This window comes from Gymnogyps californianus, chromosome 3 (genome assembly GCF_018139145.2).
Source record: "Gymnogyps californianus isolate 813 chromosome 3, ASM1813914v2, whole genome shotgun sequence".
In the NCBI taxonomy this organism is placed as follows: Eukaryota; Metazoa; Chordata; class Aves; order Accipitriformes; family Cathartidae; genus Gymnogyps; species Gymnogyps californianus.
Window position 1 is genome coordinate 36,981,227 of NC_059473.1, and position 20,130 is coordinate 37,001,356.

General features: G+C 40.8%; 1 protein-coding gene across 3 annotated transcripts in view; it reads left to right on the top strand.

Annotated features, from left to right (window-relative positions):
• The first annotated feature begins 1,492 nt into the window (after positions 1-1,492).
• The window catches only part of STRN (striatin), a 73,983-nt gene continuing 55,345 nt past the window's right edge, over positions 1,493-20,130 (top strand). For 2 of the 3 annotated variants that reach the window (XM_050894066.1, XM_050894067.1), the window contains exons 1-2: positions 1,493-1,810; positions 14,697-14,800. In XM_050894066.1, coding sequence (XP_050750023.1) covers positions 1,493-1,810; positions 14,697-14,800 — 422 coding nt within the window. The remainder of the gene's footprint in view (positions 1,811-14,696; positions 14,801-20,130) is intronic. The other variant, XM_050894068.1, reaches the window with a different exon arrangement.

Genomic DNA, 20,130 nt, shown 5'->3' on the forward strand with positions numbered 1-20,130 from the left:
ATGGCCTTTTTAATGTGCTTTTTCATGAAGCTTGTTTGCTCCGTTTCCCCTTCACGTCTTTCCTCTCTCTCTCTCTGCCGCTTCCTTCCTTTCTGGGTGAGCCTTGTTGTTCTACCGCGGTTCCCTGCCAAGGTCCCCCAGAGCGCGCTCCCTCTTCTGTGCTTTCACTCCTGTTCCCCTCTGCTCTCTGACGCTCTCTGTAAGCTTCCTTAGTTGTCTTTCCCTCTTTGAAAGCACAAAGAGGTCGTCCACCAGCCACAGCTCTAATCTCTGAGGGCACGGTTACAAAGTGGGCGAGTACAGTTTCGGAACAGCCAGAAGGAAACAGGATGCGCTGCTTGAGTAAGCAGCGGGGTGCTCCTGGTGCACCCAGGGCGCGGTGAGGAACGGCAGGGCCCATTCTCAGCACCCACAGCAACCCTACCGCAGCAGCCTGGGCGGCCACGTGCCATCTTTCACACACTGCGAGCACTTAGCCCTGCTGTAAAGCCTGTTGGTAGTGGTGCGTTTGTCTTCAGCAAGCCTCTGGTGTTAGTACGTATGCAGCATGGAAAGCAAGCCTAACTTTGTCTTTTTGTGTCTTTGGGAGAGGTAGGAGAGAGCAGTGCTGCTGACAGCTTGCGCCCTCAGCCCAGGGCTTTGCTGTCAGTCTCAAAGTATCTTGTTTTCCCTTTCCTCGCAGAAGAGGCAGCATGGTAATTCCTGAAAAATGTTGTTTTGCTCTCCTTTTCAGCATTTGTAAAGATTTTCAAGAAACCCCTGTAGCCCTGGCATGGATTTATAGTTTTCGGTGCTTTGACACTGAGCACTGCTCAGAACAGGGCCAAAACAGAAAAGCCGGGGGTGAAAGTGCAGGGCTTGACCAAAGTTTGTGGAACTGCTGCGAGACACCTGCGCTTTTTATGTCCCCAGGGTGGGCTGCGAGTGTGCCAAAGTCATTTAAATCCTGCTCTGAGGTGGAGATGACGATTAATCTGTGCTCCGCTGGTTCTCGGAGCTGCCCTGCCCCTCCTGCCGCGGCTTTGCGCGGCGGGAAGCGGGGCGGCTCCCCGCGGTCACCCTCGCCCCCGCCCAGCCGACTCGGCCCGGGGGTGCGTTGCCAGCTGCACCCTGTCACGGCTTGCCGGTCTCTACCCTGGGATGGCACGTCATGGGGATGCGGCTCACGCGCTCTAACGTCATTCCTCGAAATAAGGGCAGGAGGAGAAAAAAAGCGATTGGGCAAAAAAAATCTTCCCGCCTCTCCCTCCGCGGGGCGCCCCGCCACCCAGCCGAACTACATTTCCCAGAATGCCTCGAGAGTGTCCGGGGCGAATCGCGCTCTGGGATTGTTCCCGCCGGGCCACCGTAGCAGCCGGCGGGGGGGCTGTCAGGCGGTGACGGCGGGCGGGACGCGCCCAGGTTGTTGCTGCTGCCGGGACGCGGCTGGGTGCGGGCGGCGGCTCGCGGAGGAGGGGGCGGCGGCGGAGAGCGCGGCAGACCCGGCCCGGCCATGGACGAGCAAGCGGGGCCCGGCGTTTTCTTCAGCAACAACAACAACAATAACGCCCTGCTTCTGCCGCCGCCGGCGGGTGGGCCGGGGCTGGAGCCGGGCGAGGCGGCGGCGGCAGCGGCCGCCGCGGCGGCAGCAGGAGGAGGAGGAGGCGGCGGCGGCGGCGGCGGGGGGGTCTCAGCCTCCGGAGCCGCCGCACCAGTGTCGGCGTCCCGGGCTCAGTACAGCGTGCCGGGCATCCTGCATTTCCTGCAGCACGAGTGGGGCCGCTTCGAGGCGGAGCGCGCCGAGTGGGAGGCGGAGCGGGCGGAGCTGCAGGTAATACCCGCGACCTCCTTCCCCCCCGCCCCCGGCTCCGGCGGCCGCTCCCCTCCGGCTGCGCAGGGCCGGGGGACCCCGGCCCTGCGCAGCCGGAGGGGAGCGGCCGCCCTTAACCGCAGCCCCGGCTTCCCCCTTGTCCCTTCCCCCGTGAGGGAGCGGCCGCCCGGCTCCGCTGCGGGCCGTTTCCCTCCCCCTCAGAGGGCGGCCGCCCCCCGCCGCCGCCGCCGGGCGGAGGGGCGTGACATGGCGGCCGGCCCTGAGGGGAGCGGCCCCTGCCCGCCGCGCGGCTCTCGCCGCCTCTGCCGAGTTTTCCGGGTGCCCCTCCAGGGCTGGCCGCCTAAACTTGTCACTGGTTTCATAACCCACTGTTAAAAATTGCCTCCGGCGAGCTGCGCGCCCCGCTTGTGGCGCTGCCCCGCCGCGGCCGGCGGCTCCCCCCCCGGCCCTCGGTGCTGGTTCGCGGTCCCCCTGGGCCCTCGGCCCCCTGGCCAGGCCTGTGAGACCGGCTGCAACTCCTTTGGTGTTACGGGACACGTTACGTCGTGTTTTCAGTTGAAAAGCGGTGGGGTTGATACGCTCATTAATGCATTAAACGACTGATAGGGATCTTGTGGTTAAAGAATTTGTGAACTGCTGGCCTAGAGCCATTACTGTCAGATACTTCAGTGATGGGCACGTTACATTAACTCTAGTAACAGTCGATAATGCAACCTTCGTTGTTGTTCCTCTTTGGCTTTGTTTACAAGAAGATCTCTGTTGTAAACCTTAACGCTGTCCACATTACCAGCAGCCCGCTGTTTGGTTCTCAGTTGGCCACGTTTGAGACTGAAAAGTGTCTACTCGGCTTCCTTTTTAGGTCTCCTTTCTTTGTCTCTTGCTTCCTGTCCATCTCATTTCTATGTCTTTCCTTGAAAGTACAATCTTTGTCAAGAGAGTCTTGAGCCTCTTTAGCAATGTGAACCACTTCTCTGTTTTTTGGGGGTTGGTTTTTTTTTTTAATTAGTAGGGAAATCATCTTTTAAATTGTATTTTCTATGGTAACATCAAACAACCGCTCTGAGAAGAGTGGCAGATGTGACATGTAGGAATTTAAAGGAAGTGGTCATGAGGACAAGAGTAATTTTTATTTTACCTTCAATGATTCAATGAAAAATTTGTTAGTAGCTGAATCATGTTTCTATTCACTACATCCAGTAAATGGTATGTAGAAAGTAACTAGCTTAGCTATGTATAAGAAGAACATCATGTGTCAGATATCCAGTGGAGTCTCATAAATATCTTGACATTTTTGCATAGCTGATACAGATCTCAAAAATTGCTTTGGAGAAAAAAAATCTGTTTTATAGGACCTAAGAAATTCTGCCAATGCATTAACAGTAATAACACTTTGCATATTTCTAGTGCCCTTCAACAGAGGCTAGCATGCCATTCCTACTCCCCCCTCCTCCCCCAAGCATCCCTCAAAAGCGTGGTAAGTGTTATGGATGAGACAGGAGGAAAGAAGTAGAGTATTTAAACTATTTGCGGAAGTTGTGTATTATCAGTGGCAGAACTGGGAATATAACCCGATTACAAGTCGTTTGCTTGAACACCTTTGGCTCTTGCCAAAACATCTCAATAAAGTTATAATTAGCTGTGGCTGGCATTGCCACAAGCTGTAACAGCATTTATCTGCTGCGGAGTTCAGAGAGGTGCAAAATTCTTGGCTGTCTCTACAGACATCAGGCATTACATCTGCTGTGACCATTTGCAGTTGAATGTTCTTCGATCCATGTGAGAGAGTTGTGTTAGGGGTTCAGCAACTACAGGATGGCTTTTAGAAGTTGTACGTGTACAGCTGAGGGATGAGCAGCATTAATTAAAAACCGGTTCCGTACTCCTCCTGAAGCCTTTTGTTGGCCTGTATATTTGGAAATGTTTAAAAGAGTAACGGAAATTTGAGGTTGGGCAGTTTCTCTCTCTTGAGATAAAGATGCAGTGCTCCTGATTGTACTTTACTAGTCTTCTATCCAATGTAAATTTCAGTGTTAGGTTATCCACTCTCTTGGGAGGCTGTGTGACAGAAGACCTATTTTGTATGGTCTTCTTAGTATCCCATAAATTCTTTCTGCAGTTCATCTTGTTTCTTAGAGGTAGACTTTTTTTATCTCCAGTTTCTTACCTGCCATGATATTTAAATACTTCAGATACTTTATGCCACAGTATTACCGTGCTTGGCTTCTGCTCTGTAGTTGTTGGTTAGTTAAGCTATACCCTCTCTCCAAAAAACACCTTGTAAGTCAGTCCTACTGTGATTTCCTATCTTCCTTTTCTTTGCCTCTGGGCTTCTTTTTATTTTTTTCTTTTTCTTTTCCTTGTAATTAATTGTGTGGAACTAAATGTAATATTCAGGTAGAGTACCTTTCTGTTGCATTATGTGATGCTTGTTTGGGTGACACACACCCAAGTTTATGACATTTGTGAGTTGGCAGGCTGGGCAGCTTACTCTCTGTTCTTAGTTACTGGTCTAGTACTGCCTTTCCAAGGTTTGTCTTCCTATCAAATGCCTATATTTTTCTTTCCCTGGTAAATATTCCTGTTTACTCTGATTTTCCAATTATTTTTCTTGAACCTTTTGAAATTATTGTTGCCTCTATTATATAATCTTCCTCATTGAGGGTGAGAGAGGACTTGAGTATTTATATCTATGCAGGTATCATTAATAAACTGTGTATTTCAAATAAGAATGAAAACCGATTCATACAGGGTTCCCCTAGATGCTTATTTGCTAATTACATATTTCACTTTTAATGCTTACTTTCTGTTTACAGTACTTTGGCATCTGTAGATTGAAAAATTATCCTAAGAATAAAGTTTTGTGATGCCCTGTGAAGTAATTCACTAGAATAAATACTAACATTATTAATCCTCATTTTAGTATTCACAAACTGTGTTTTATAGCATTATCATTTATTTTCATATCTTTTCAGAAATGAGTAATTTTTTCTTAGGTTCTTCTAGCAGCTGGTTGGGAGAGTTGACAAGAAAGGGTTTCCTGTTCTGCAAAAGTTTTAAATTTCAGTTTTGTTTCATTCTGCATTTTTTCTGGACTGTGTTTCTGAGGCATTTCAGACTTTTCATTATGTATTGGACAAGCCCATCCCAAAATAGCCAAGAGTTTGATCAAATGCATATGCAGGGCACTGAAATTCGTATCTTTGCTTGAGGCAAGCAGGGTTTGAACTGCCTCCCATATTGGTGTCTTGCCTTAACCATACGCCTTCTGACTGGTTGGGGGTGGTTCTCTGTTGCGGATGTTATTTCCTTTTAATTAGCCATCTGCCACCCCTGGGAGAGAGCAATGGGGGCTCTGCCCCTGCGGCTCGGACCCCCCGCAGGGCGGAGTGCTGCCGACGCAGGTCCTTGTCCCAGCAAGCGACAAAGCTGTTGAGCTCTGCTGCTTCTGGGCTGGATGAGCTTGGAAGGCTTGTGTGTGTGTGTGTGTATGGCTTTTGTTTTGACTAGAAATTTTGTCTTTGCAAGCAATGCATATGTTGCTGTGGAAAGTTTTGCTTCTGACAAACATTTTTCTGGCAAAAATGCTGATTTGCAGACTTTGGCATTTCTCCGCATTTCACAAATGTTCTAAATTGCAACAGACTGCTATGCTGTATGTAACTGAGTGTATAGACTCCCTGTATCCTGCTAAGGAATTTTCTAGCTCTTGTCCTCTTCTCTACTAAAGTTTTCATTTCTTCTAACTGATAACTGTTTCTTTAGAGTAGTAGGCTGCTATGGAGTAGTGGGACCTGATAGTGTTACATTAAAATTATTTTTCCTGGGTAAACTTCCCTTTGAAAACGTTTGCAAGGAAATTGTGGAGAATGGGTGGATACAATGTACTTGTCTTTCCACAACTTTGTTAAAAATATTGCTTGTAAGGCAGTGCCAAAAGAAAAAAAAACACACCACCCAAATGATAGGGAAAGAGTTAATGAAATGAGATAAAATGTAGTTAAATGATAGCAAACAACTGTAATAGAAGGAATGTGATGGAATTAATAGATAAGCACTTGAGGTCGGTTATGGAAGTCAGATTTAGTAATGTTAGGTCTTGTCGGGGGGGGTCATGGATGGATGGTGATCTTCCCCCTTGCTGCTGCTTTTCTGAGGCAAGAGGCAGGCGGTGAAACCAGGCACGCTATGTGGCAAGATTGTCCTTGGAGATAGACAAGTTAAAGTAGTGAGGAGAAGGGGCAAATCAGACAGATGGCTGTGGCTATAGTGTGATTTAGGACATTTGTTACTTGATTCAGAAATAGTTGATATTTACAGTTTATTGGCTTTTAGATAACGGTCCTCTTATTGGATTAAGTTTCTAGTTAAAATCATTCTGATAGCTGGATAGTCTGAAAATATTGTTCAGAGAAAAAGTGATGAGCAGTGAGTTGATGAAATCAGTTATTTACTTGATGGAAAACTCCTAAAGATTTGGTTTGGCCAATGAAATAGAAGATAAAACACAGTTTGAAGAAGTTTTGTATAAGATTTTAAAATATGATGATGTGAGTCGAATCTCTGAGATTCTCTGTGAAAGATGACTTCTACAGCACTTCTGCCAATTCTTCCAATAAAATATTTTTTCTCATAAGGCAGTTATTACAACGAAAACAGTGATTAATGTTAAATTCCTCTCCACCCCAGAAGGACAATATTTTCAACTTTATTGTTTTAAATACAGATCAGATAAATCAAAAGAAAGGTGGAAGAAAATAAGCCATGGTCACAATACTGAGGCGTGTTCAGTTGGGAAAGATGAAAGTGTAATGAAAATGTGTTTCATAAATGGGCCTAACTCTTTTAGGAAAGTGCTGCTGTAAATATTGACATGGCATGAACAGTTTTCCAATGTTACATTGTCTCCAAGTGGTCTTTAAAGCTTACAAACACTTTTCACAGAAAGTTATGCTTTAAAAAAGAAGAGGATTTTCTGATTTTCATGTTTTGTTATAGAATTGTTGAATTAAGCAAAAATGGAATAAGTTGTTACATTCTGGGTGGAAAACTTTGGTTTCCGATGTCAGGTTAGCATATGGTGAAACATCCTGTGTGTCTTTACTAGTGCATGTTTATAATTTAAATCTGTATCTGTGTCCTACTCAAATTGTAGCCCTCCTTTTTCTGCTGAAGGTCTTGGCTCATGTCAGTTTTATTGCATCGGGGTAAGTAACTTTGCACTGTTTGAACAACAAGTTGCAAACATAACTCAACCTTTATCAACATTTCAGTAGACATTGAAACTATTTACTAATTCTAGAACAGGCTGTGTAAAATTCCCCAAGGAAGATCACATGCATCTCCAGAGACTTTTGGTTCATCTTAATTTAATGCTAAAAGAAGTAAGGCTGTACAAATGCCAAGCCTCAACTAAAACTGATATCTGTACACAGTCTTCTGAGAAAATAGGTATTGGTCAGCAACCTACTCACATATTTGGCTTCACAAGGCTGCCAGGCCTTGTCAAGTCCTCCTTTCTAAGTTCCTTAGCTAAAAAGTGGCAAGAACTGACTTAGAAATAGATGAAGGAGTGTTATGTTTTGTTTTGAAATGCTGAGAAACACTTAGATACTTGAAACAACTCTTCTGAATTACTTCAGAGTGCTCAGGATCCAAGCTTTGCAGAGAATACACTAGAAATGAAAATACTCTGAAATGCGAAAACAAAGGTTCACTTTGCCAGTGACCTGTTCTGTATGGCCTGTAGATGATTCATCTAGAAGATGTTCTTTTCCTATTTGAAAAGACTTTGCTATATGCTAACTAATATTGAATATTTTGAAAATAACCCAGTGACAAAGAAGTTAAATTAAAGATCGCAGTGTGGAAAGACTGCGTTTTTTCTGCTCTTAGCCAGGAATATGTTTCCCTTCAGGGCAGTCACATAGGGCAGGATTGCAAAAGCATCGGAACAAAAATGGCATGCACGATGTTCATATCCAAGCTTGTAAACAGGAGACGAGAACAAAATCAGTTATTTTTGTATCTATTTCACTTGATGCTCTGGTCAGTTCAGGGTGGTGGTGCATGCCTGAATACAAGGAGTAGCTGCTCCTGGCTGCAGGAGCGAGAAACGGGAGTGTGCCAGTTGCCTTTGCAAGTGCTTGTGTGGTCAAGTCTGGTTCACTCCTCTTTTTGTTACCAAAGCCGAATCTAAAAATCTCCTCCAGATTTGTTCTCCCTTGTCTTGCTATACCCCAAGTGATTCATTCGGCCTGTGAACTTCCATTGTCTCAGTTTAAATGTAGGCCATAAGTCTATTTATCAGTCTTGGTGCTGACTGCTGTTGCTGCATTTCTGCCTTTCTTGTACAGCAAGTGGAAAGGAATTATGTTTGAGATTTGCAGTTTGGATTTCAGCTCATACTATGTGATTATTTTGTGACGTGTCATTGCAGTGTTGCCTATAGAATTACATCACATTTAAAACTTGCTCTTTTTTTGTCCTTACATCAGTCTACATGGAGCATGCTCCTGGGACCCAAAAGGAAAAAGAAAAGTTAACGCTCACCACTTAAGGAAGTGTACTACAAAAATGACTGGAGGATTCGAGAAAATTTTTGCTTATGAAGAATGATTAAATAAACTGAATATACATTGCTTGGCTAACTCCGCAAGTATTTTGATGTTTGCAGTTGTTAGAACAGTGAAGGGCAGCACTGAAGAGTGGATATGGCTATCTGAACAGAGATCTGCCTAGTAAAACACTTCAAACTGCAGAAAGAGAAGTGTTCCTGTTGGTTGACATGCTTAAATTAGTAATCAAGGTATTGCCAGAAGTAGATTACTAAATAATTTGTGATTCTGGATGATCTATTAGGAGTTTTGAATTCACTGATAAGAAATTGTTTTTCAAACAATCTTTTCAAAGAGATGAAGAATGTAAGTAAATGGCTTTTTCAACCTTTTTTTTTTACTGTAAGCTAAACCTTTGATCTCTTTTGGATGGTTTAATTTTTTCAGGGCTTAGCTCTGATGCCGGTTTTAGGACATCTCTGAGAAGTCCAGCAGAAATAATTTGCCAGTAGCAGATTGTGCTGTGCATTAGTCCCACGAGGCGTTATCGTCCAGGGTGAGCGCGCAGGTGCGGATGAAGGGGATGAAGCGCTTCTGTGTGGAGTGAGGCTAAATATGCCTCAGTGCCTACCACTCGTTTCAGCCTGTGGCCCCACTTCAGTTTTGTGTTATCTTAAACAGCTATAGGCGCTTCCAAAAGCTTCCTAGCCTCTCTTGGCACGGAGTGCTAGTAGGTGTGTGTTGCAATGTTAAGTATGGTGCCTGAAAAATTGTTTGCCAGTTGTACTAGACCACTGATATTTCCCTTCCCCCCTCCTCTGTACCTGTTTTTTATCTCTTCTCTCACCTCCCGGGCATACCTACACTTATTTACAAATATACTTAAATATGTAGCGCTTCAGTGAGCCAACTATAATCTAAAATACTGAGCACCCCAGCAGCCTGCAGAATCCTCCTGGCAGATCTCGGTAGACCGGTTAGCACGACTGTTCCAGGCTGATTCATCCGTATATGTATTTAGTTATTTTAGCTATCTACATATTTTTTGCAATACTTGTGTTTTTTTTCCTCCCTTGTGCTCTTGTTGTTGCATTACAGAAGCAGTATACACAGCATTGCGTGTCTTAGTAGCTCTTACTTTGTCAAATGATGCCTGTTGACCTTCAAGTGCCCATACATTTGAAGTGAAGTTTACTTTAAAATATTAAGATAAATATTTTAAAGAAAACAGTGGAAAGGCTTTTTATAGTTCTTGAGTCTTAAGAATTAAAAAAAATAAATCACCTTTTAACTTGAAAGAGCTGTAAAATTCAGGAACTGATAGAAGTTGATACTAAACATGTATCATTTGTTTAGCAGCCATAGTATTGTTTCTTTTTAAACATTTTCTGTTAAAGGTAAATATTTTTTTAATCTCTTACTGTTTTGTAATGTCAAGGTGTCAGCCTAAAAAGGTGTGCAGGTATAATACACTTTAACATCCTTGTTGTTGTGGTTGCTGATTCCAGGAAGTGTAAATTTCAGTTTACTTTTTTAAACATTGGTAAAATTCACATTTATTAAAATGCAATTTCATTATTTGATTATATTGTTATGACTGCTAAGCCTGTATTAGGAAGTCAACAACATTTTAAAAAAAGTTGTTTCTAACCCAGTGCTACCTAAAACATTGCCTCACCCTTTTGTCCATTTCACAGTAATGTGACCTTAAGAGTCTTTTGGGGAATTTCATAAAACAACAATGTTGTTGCCCATTAGAAATTTTTTTTAATATAAGAATGAATGTTATTCTTAAAATATCTTGGTAAAGAAGTGGAATAGTTAAGATAGCTATAGTGCTATTAATTTAGACCGGATGCGCATGAAACTTCTAAGTTTTGTTGCAGTTGGTAATACTAAAAACTTTAATGAGATAAAGTGGAAAAAACCCAAAATACTGGACTGTACAATTGTAGCTGAAATAGGCTGTTCCAGGCATCTCTTTTCCCAGTATTCTCTGGTTTGTGTGGTTTTGGTTTGTTGGTTTTTTGTTGTGTTTTTTGTTTTGTGTGGTTTTTTTTTTTCCTCCTGACTCTTGATTTTTAATTTCACAGTTGAGCTGTAATACAGTAACTTGTAGCACTTAGCCTGGAATAAACTTGAGGCGGATGCTGCCTTGATTCCTCGCTGCGGAGCCAGTGGGGCCGGGTGCTTTATGGAGACAATGCGCCCCACCCATAAGGCTAGGAACACTATGAGTTTTTGCGTGATCCCTGTAGGTGGTTTAGAGGTTTGCAATGACTAGCTTACAACTTGATGCATTTTAACCTTATTAGCTAGAAGGTCAGTTGTTGCAGAACCTGTTTGTTGGGCATATTTGTGAATTCTTGAAATTTTTGGCAAACCTTCCCAGGAGTGGCGAAAGCACAAGTGTAGAACAGTGTTGCAAATCATTTAGAGCGGAAGTGATCCTCCTTTGCTCTCCTACTCCCTCAGGTAGCACAGGCTTCAGGTTTGCCTTGTGCTAAAGCTGCAACTATGGGAAATGGCCTGTGGAGTCTCAATCTATTGATAAAATTCTGTTGTTTACATCTGAATTACAAGAAAACTGTAGTTGTACAGTTCAGTTATACTTTTCGTCATGTTTAAACCCAGACCTCTTACACTTTAAATGTCTGCACAGACATTTAGACAGGTGTTGTCTACGTTTCACACATATTTTGATCGGAAATGGTGATCCTAGAGTTATCACTGTTTTGTCCTAGAGACTGAGAAAATACTGCTAGATCTCATCATTTGTCGGTTTAGATATTTAAAGTCAGTGTAGTCATTCAGTTTTCATTTATACTACAAATTGTTTCATTTATGGTATGAACATTTAGGTTCCTCTGCATATTTTCAGTTAATTGCCAAACAGTGTAAACAATGAAATCTGCTTATGACATACGGACTGTTACAGTATTATTGTTAGTATAAAATTTCAGTTATTATTTTAATGCTGTCCTTATGTGCATTACAAATCTGAATATTATCATTAAGAATTTCTTAAATAAAGTTTGAGCTTACATATATAACTGATGCTTTGTTGTCCACTGAGGCTGACTTAATTGTAGTTATCCAGTACTTATATGAATGAGGGATAAGGGTTGCTAACATCCTGTGGGAAAGAGGGGGAATATTCTCCCCTTTGTATATTATGAAAAAGACCAAATGTAAGCATTTTCATTTTCAGAGCTAGAATTTCTCAAAAATAATGAGTATTGGACATAAGGATGCTACTCAGAAGAAAAGAATGAACAAACTATGCTAGAAACTGCGCAGCCTCCAAGGAGAGAGCAAAATTATTCTCAAGCCCTCTGGTGCACTTATCTGTTTCTTGATTTGCCAGTAAAACTACTGATCTGTAAAGTATATAGTAACCTTGAAAGATCCTGGCAATAAGTTGTATAGGGCTGGAGAGACGGCTCTTGGGCTGTGAATTTCACTCTGTTGTTGCTGCATGCTTTTTGAGTAAAACACACGGATTTCTTGGAAGTCCAGGAAAAAGAAAAGTTATAAGACACCCGTAAGATTATTGGCATACCACTGACAGTAAAAGATGTCATTGAAATATCAAAGAATCCATTGATATTTCTTCCAGTGCTCTTTCTTCCTGTGCAATATGTGTATAATACATACAGCCTGCCAGTGGCCTCGAGGAGATAGAGCACAATCCTTTTCCTTCATGTTGAATCATAAGACGTAGATGCTTCAGCTCCAGAGGTAGAGCTAGGACATTATTTTATGTGCTTAAGAAGCTTCTGGTAACAGTTTCGAATTTTGGTTCTCAAATGGTTAGACAAGTCAGGGAGCCAGGCCTGCCCTGTATCAGAAGTGTGACTCTGCTCATTTTCACATGAAGGAGGTGTTGTATGATATTTCTTAATCAAATCCATTTATGTCTCTCTCTCTTACAAAAGTAAGCTGTCAAAACTACTGAGAAGTTGCATTTTTTTTTTCTTTGTTTAGGCTGCTACCAATGGAAGATGACTTTAACCTCAACTGTTAGTATGGTAGTGCTGGTTTGATCTTTGTAGTAGAGCAGTGCGTGAGCCAGGTCATTAATGACTGTCCTTTGCCAACCTGCCAGATAAAAATGCTTCATTCCAGCCTGTTCAGTCAGTTTGTTCTTAGCTAGAAATTGCGTGCAGACAGCAGGTCACATCATAGATCGCTTCAGCTTGTGTCCTGATCGCATTGGATGATCTTTTTCATTCCAGCCAAATGCATATTTATATCATGTTCCACTATTTTTAATAGTGTGCTTTGGTGTTCTCTCACTTTTGGGCTAGAAGGGCACTTGTTTGTTTCTGCTGGGCCTATTTGGAGGCAGGGAGAGAGAAACCACTATCACAGTGTACTCGTATATGCATTATAATCTGGGTGTCTGTACAGTTACTGCAAACTAAGTTGTATGTGCTTGAGGTGTTCCTCTTGTTACTGAGAGAGATGATGACCTTATTGAGTTGACATGCTTCTTGCACAGTTACATTCTTCAGGGTAGGAAATGCAGGCTCCAAAGCCAGCATTTCTTTCTTCTGTGTCTTTCCCTAAACCTGAGCATAAAACGAATGTTAGAATTCAATTGTAGTTTTTTGTTCATCCCAGTTTGATTATTAAGTGAGGAGAAGCTCAATGCCAGAGTGACAGAGGCCTTTGCTTTGATTCAGCTCAGGTTTTTTTGGCAGTGAAATACATTTACCCCAGTGAAGGTGAAGCCTGACTTCATTGGAGAGCAGCCAGTGTTTTTCACTCGTCATAAACTGGCTGCTCTAGTTGGTGACTGGTGGTTAAGGATTCTTCAGGTGTCTGTCAAGCTGTTTACTGACTGTACTTGAGCAATGAAATTATGTCAGCTGGTGTCATGTTTTAGAGCAGCTGCTATAGCTGGCCACCAGCAAATGGCCTTTTGGAGTAAGTTCATCTTGCCTGATCTCCAAAATTCAGCCGAGTTAGTTGTGTGCGTTCCCTTTATAGTTGTTGGAGAGAAAAATGGCATTTACAGACACTGTTTTTCTCGCCTTGGGGTAAAAATCTGAAGTCAGATAAGTTATTTTTTTAAAAGGGTCTGTCTCCATTAACTAAAATATCTGAGGACTACTTGCACGGTTGCAGCAGGTGAGGAGAGTATACTCCTGCTTGTTTCTCCCTGGCTTTCCCTAGAGATTGGTACAGACTGCAGTACCTACAGAAAACACTGCTTACAGAACTGCAATGGGCATTTATATAAATGAAAGGCTTACTGGTCTTCGTGTTCAACAGCTGATGGTCTAGATCAGTTGCCTTTTATCCTGTTTGTGCTTCTCAAGAGACAGATGAGGTACTTGGAGACTTATCTGCAAAGGTGGCAGAAACCTTCTGATCCTGAAAATGGCGGGTGGCTTGCAATGCAGGTGAGGCCGAGGTGTGAAGTGGTGACTGCCCGTAGGTATTTTTGTCTAAAAGTGTATTCATGGGTTGAGAGAGCACAAGAACCTGCCTCTTATAATGGACTTGATTTGAGCATGAGGTACAAAAGCAGGTAGTTCTGCTTTTATGATTAGGAATGAATATCTTGTATATATCATCATTTTCTATTTAAAGGAGATTTTTCACAGGCAACTAAATACTTATTCTCTCCTGGAAGTCAATAAAGGTTAGGTGTCTGTTTTCCACTTGATTTTCACTTACTTCTATACCATTTCTCTCCTACTCTCCCTCACCAAAACACCTTTCCCTGTTTTCCATTTTTTTTCTCTCTTAATTACAGTATTTCTGGAGAGCTTTCTTTAACCTGTTTTAGTAAGTATTATAATTAACACTTGGCACTGTATTGCAAATGGCGTTTTATTTTTCTTTTAGCTGAACATGCTGTACTTCGGTTCTTTGACTAGTATCATGTATCTAACATGTATCTATAGAACCGTACACTAATTATATACTACTACAGTTAGTGAGCAGAAATACTTCATCATGTTCTCCTGCTTATTGTTGGTAAATGCTTTTATCTGCTGAAGGCTTTTTGTATGCTTGTTTTATCTATTCCTTATCCTTTATTAAATGTTTAGCCAAGAGAGGAAATAAACCCTGTCAAACAAACTAAAATTGCTTTATTTTGTATCTTTTTTTTTTTGATCTGTAATGAGCATGCAGTTTAGAAGGCTTATCTGTGCAGTGTTTTGTCTAAGTGTTTAATGTTTATGAAACACAGTGAGCCAATTTCTTTTGAACTGTACAAATAAATTTTAAAATAACTTGGGGGAGACACACACACTTAAGAGCTATGCTGAATGGTTTTAGGAAGCAGATTCTAAATTGAACACTTCCTTTTGCAGGCCCAGATCGCCTTTCTTCAAGGTGAAAGGAAAGGACAAGAAAATCTGAAGAAGGATCTAGTGCGAAGAATCAAAATGCTGGAATATGCACTTAAACAGGAAAGGTACGCTGCTTTAGTGATGAGTACATGATGAAGAAATTCTGAAGACAGATACTTTCTTTTGCCTTTGTATTTGACAAAACCAAGAAATATTTCTTCTATATATATTCAGTTCTCAAACTGACAAATATTATTATACTAAATAAACCTAGTAGTCTAAATGTCTGCATTATGGTAAAAACAATAGCTAACATAGTATGGATCCAAAAACATGCAAATAAAACCCATGGCTGGTCAATGATGAATACTTTTTCCTTGGTAAAATTCCACCTAACTGTATAGATTATACCCTAGAATTACAGTGTATTCTCTTTTTATTCAAAGTACTAGCTTTGTTTAATAATCTCTGACAACTGAAATACTGAATAACTGTCTTCAGTCTAGTAATTACTAGTTTTTAATCTTGCTAAGTTTTTAGTGTTTTCAGTATGATAGACTCTACAGGAATATCTTCTGGAGGCTAATTGTGTGAGGAGTGAAAGAATGTTCGTGTTCACCAGTTAATCAAATGTCTGTTTCTTTGTTCACAGGGATTTCAGTAGAAGTCCCCAGTCTACTTTACCATTTTATTCTTACATATACTTTCCTGTTATTCTAACCTTTGAGGCAAACAAATTGGTTTTTTATCATGTTTCCGGAAGTCTTTCTGTTCAACTGATTTATTTTAGGCCAAGTTTAGTTTTAAATTTGTTTCTATGAGTAAAAAGTCTTTTAAAATTCTTGACCAAAGAGTATATTTATTGTACTACTGCAAAGCAATCATTGCTTACATACCATTTTCCTATCAGATAATTCCTACTTCTCTTTAATAACATAATAATAAAATAAACCTCTTTTAGATAGTTTGTATTAGTAGAAATACAATTAGAAATATACACATATGCAAATGAGGAATAGGATATTGCTGCTAGATAATTTAAAAAGGACACTAATAGTTGTACATCACTGTATTGCATTTAGATTTGCTCACCTTATCTGGGCTGCTTTAGCACATGTGACATGCCTTGCACCATCCAGTTTGCCTCTTTCTGGTAGCAACCAATTCATCTGCTAGCATGGAGCTGCAGCCTGTTTCCTGGCCAGCAGTAGCCTTAGGGCTCCAGCGTACTTGCTTCTTCCCCTTTGGGGAGTTCTCAGAGGAATGCTTAAGGTAGATACCCTTTTTGCCCAGGCCTTGTTATGGTACTGATCTTATATCAAATAGCACAAAAAAATATCAAATGTATGCATAATGGAGATTGCAGTTTATAGCCATTGAAAGGCTTACATTTGAGGCATGATTGTGAAGGTTAGAGTCACTTTAAAAAGACAGAGGCAATGGAGTACATTCTTGTGCAGTTAAAGATATGCTCTAAGGTATATAAATTCTGTAAGACTTCTTGTATTTCAAAACTGAGGGAGCTATTCCTGATTACTTAGGGATATCTCTCATACTTCATGTTTATAACCCAGATGAATTAGCAATTTATCTAAAATTACCAGACTATGTAAACACATTTCCTTGTGCTATCAGAGAAGCTTTGTAAGATTAAAAACAAACAAACAACAACAACAAAAAAATCAAACTTCCACGTGGATAGTGAAAATGCCCCCCAGTTGCATTCGGTAAATCCACCTAAATTAAGACATTTAAATCCTGATGCAGTAGTCACTGTCAAGATTAGGAGAAAAACACCTGGTGGTTTCTTATTAGCAGTTTTTACATAGGTATTTCTTATCTTTTGTTGTATTTTTTTCTGCAGTGTGTGGTATTAGCCTCAGTTACTCAGGTCAGTAGGCTACAGTCAGCTGTTCTGATCCAGTTTGACAGTTTCAGTATGGGTGTGCAATGGTTTTTAAAGTAAATGTGATGCTTGTGAATGGTGTGTGCTGGAGACACCTATTTGTAAGAGTGTATGGTTTTAAACAGCAGTATTATTTGCCATTTTCTGAAGAAACAGTCTTGTATTTCTGCTGGAAATGTCTCCCAGCAAGTGTTCTTGCTTGATACTTAAAAGAATGGCAACATACTGAGCTTGGAAGCACTGCTCTCTTTCCCAGCATTTTCCTGAATCGGCTGTTGGCCAGGTCAGGCAGTTGTCAGTTGGGATGCTGGCTGTTTCCACTGGGGTCTCAGAGCTGGAAAATGAGATCCTGCAAGGTAGGAGGAAAATATTTCTGGTCAAGTTAGGGGAAGATTGGTGCGGATGGGAGTGGGCAGGGAAGCATTCCTGCATTCCTTCATTTCTGCCCTGGCCTTGCAGCGCCCCAAATCTTTCTTAGCTAGATGAAATAAGTTATGAGTAATGGGACAGAATATGAAATTGTGGCCCAGAGTAGCCCATGTTTGCAGTGCCCTCAGGAAACCAGGAGCAAGAAATGAGTGACATTGGTTTTCTCAGATACGTGCTTTTATGAGCTGCTGTTCTGTGTAGTGGGTGTTCAGCATTTCTTTTATCAACCAAATGTTTTCAAAGTTTACTATAAATAAACAACTTTGGAAGCATTGTCATTGTTCTCTAGTTCATGGCACTTATGTAATTTTATAGTGGGTAAGGTAGAAAATGAGTTTTACAGATTATCTTGTTTTTCTGACAAATTTAGTTCAATGTTTGGTCTTTATGTTAGTAACCTTTTTGTTGTGTGTGTAGGAAGCCCAGTTATTTCTGCTGAAGAGTCTTAATACACTGAATAGTAAAGAGCTTAGAAGGAGGTAGTTAATAGTTAAGCATTATCATTTGTTCAACAGTAGTTTTGATGTAGTTTTGCCAACATCCAGTAGATTGCAGTGTGAGGCTGTTGAGGGTTACGTTTTATTACTTTATCAATTCTTGCTCCACCACCAGTAAATTGCATTGTTTCCTCTGGATTTTCAGGAGCTGGCTGAAATGTAATACTGTTTCTCTCAAGTACATGTCTTATTTCATCTAGTCTAGCTCATTTCCTGTCTTAACATATTTTAACCAGAGAACTGGACTCCTGAGCCATGTCTCTAGAAACACTTGATTCAATTTTGTGTTGTTTTCTGCACTGGTGTGTCTGATCAGCATAAGGCTGGCGCCTTCTCCCTTGGGTAGAATATCTCGCCGTGCTGTTCCTGGCAGTTGTTCTTGTTTATGTCTCTTGGTTTGGCGGCGGCTCCCAGATCTTCTACGGATGTTTTGGCAGGCTCCCTCAGCACAGCTGGATCAGATGCTTCAGGTCTGGCGACAGATATTTCCAAGAAATAGTGGCCTTTTTTGATCGGGATCAAACTTGTTTCTGTGTGAAGTATTCAGAAAAGTTTCACTGCTCTCTGTCTTAGGAAATTTGGAAGGATGAAAGCTTTTAGCATTTTCCTAAGCAACTCTTGAAGTGTTGTGGCAGCCATGTTGAATGTCTCCAAGCACTGTTTGCATAGAAGACACATAGTTTAAAGAAAATACTGCTGATCAAAAAAGGAGAATTGTGTAATGAAGTGCAAAAGCCAGAGCAGTGGTAATATTCATACTTATCTCACAGCCCCAAAATAGCTTTCTTCCAAACAACTTGAAGGCTAGTTTTCAGATGGAAAATACCTTCTATAAAGTTGTATCCTTCAGCTAGTTATTTTCAAGTCATTTTTCAGTCTCTGCATACTGTTAATAATTCAGATGTACTTTTTGGAAATTGAAGGTAAATCATCCAAGTTGAACAAGTTTCAGATAATAAAGGCTCATCTTTATGATTTGTTTCTCTCCTTCCCCTGCCCCAAAACCACTGTCCTTGTTTTTGACCAGATGATACAAAGGTTGGAGAAACTTTGATTTTTCTTTATACTTATTTACAGAAAAAATGCATTTGCTCTTTTTTGTGATAATAGTATCTCACTGCTGTGATGTGTGAACTAGAGTTCAATGTGAACTCTAGAGCGCCAGTTTAAAGCTGTTAATACGTGGACTGTGTGATTTCTGAAAAAGCGGAGAAATTAAGCATGACAAGTGGGCAGGAGATATTCTGTTATTGTAGAAATAGATTAAATATAAACATGCTAATGGAATAAGCTATATTCAGAATTTGTGTAGAAAAGAATTAAAGTTTCTTTTGTGAGAAGTTTCATAGCCTTCGATTGCAATATGTGTAACCGAATGGTCAAGACTCTCCCTTCTGGTCTTGGAGTCTGAATCATTGTGTTCAGCCCTTTCCTTAGTGTGCTTTAGAAAGAAGATTGTTTGTCTGTCATACCTGTGACATTTTCAGCTGTATCATAAGAAAGTTTCTAATAATAAATCTCATACTTGCTGCCTGAAGAAGTGTAGAAGATATTTCCTTGATGGACTGTTAGCAATCTGTATCGATTTTTTTTTTTTTTTTTTTTAAATATTCCTCTGAACTTTACAAGCTGGCCATAGCTGAAGGTGAATTCACTGGGTCAAGTACTCTGACATGATATTCATGTTTCTGTTTCACATCTAACTGGTGTCTTGCTCAGATATCTGAATTTATACTAATTGATTCTAATTAATTCAAGTTTGACTTTGGCATTGGGTTTTTTGTCATTTTGTGCAGGCAAAGGTCTATGGCTTTTTGTTTTTAACTTTCCCAGCAACATTAAAAATAAGGATTGCTTTTTGGGATTGTCAGCTCTTCAATTGCCTGTCTTTGTTAGGACATGATTCTTCTGCCATATCTGTATTTCTACTGGTCTCTACCGCTGATATACAAAGTTAAATCTTCTGAAAGATGAAATCTTAGTCCAGCTTGGCCTTAAAATAAATTTAAGGGTCAGTGGCGTACAAGACCGTGTAATCTAGGTTATCCTATTGAAGTAAAGAAGAATAACAAAGGCTTTAAAAACTGTTGCATTATGGGGAGGAACCAGTTAAAAACCCCTGCTACTAATAGTTTAGAATGGATAGAATGAATAATCTCACGTTGCTGAACTGATTTGATAATGCCTTTAATGAGTGGGGAAAACTTCAATAAGAAGAAAGAAGAATATTACTGTTGATTTAAGAGGGAAAGAAATTTAAAAAATTAGCATACACAGATTTAAACAGATTGGAATAAATATACTGAGAAGTTTAAAAAAATGCAGGCTGAATTTTTGAAAAATGGATTTTGGAGAACAGGTGAGAGATCTGAGGAATAGGAAAAGTACAAGGAACGATCCTTTCAGTTAACCTAGCAAACATTTTACTTTGGTTCTTAGGGTGAAATTTATTAACAAAACTTTGATATGAAAATCAGTGAATGCACAGAGGATAATGGAACTTTATATAAGACCCGTGAGCTAAAAGCAAATGCCTCATGCCACAAAACTAACTGCTCTCTGAAATTATTTGCAGGAATTGAGTAGAGCACAGTATAGGTCACTAATCCAGATTAAAGTATTA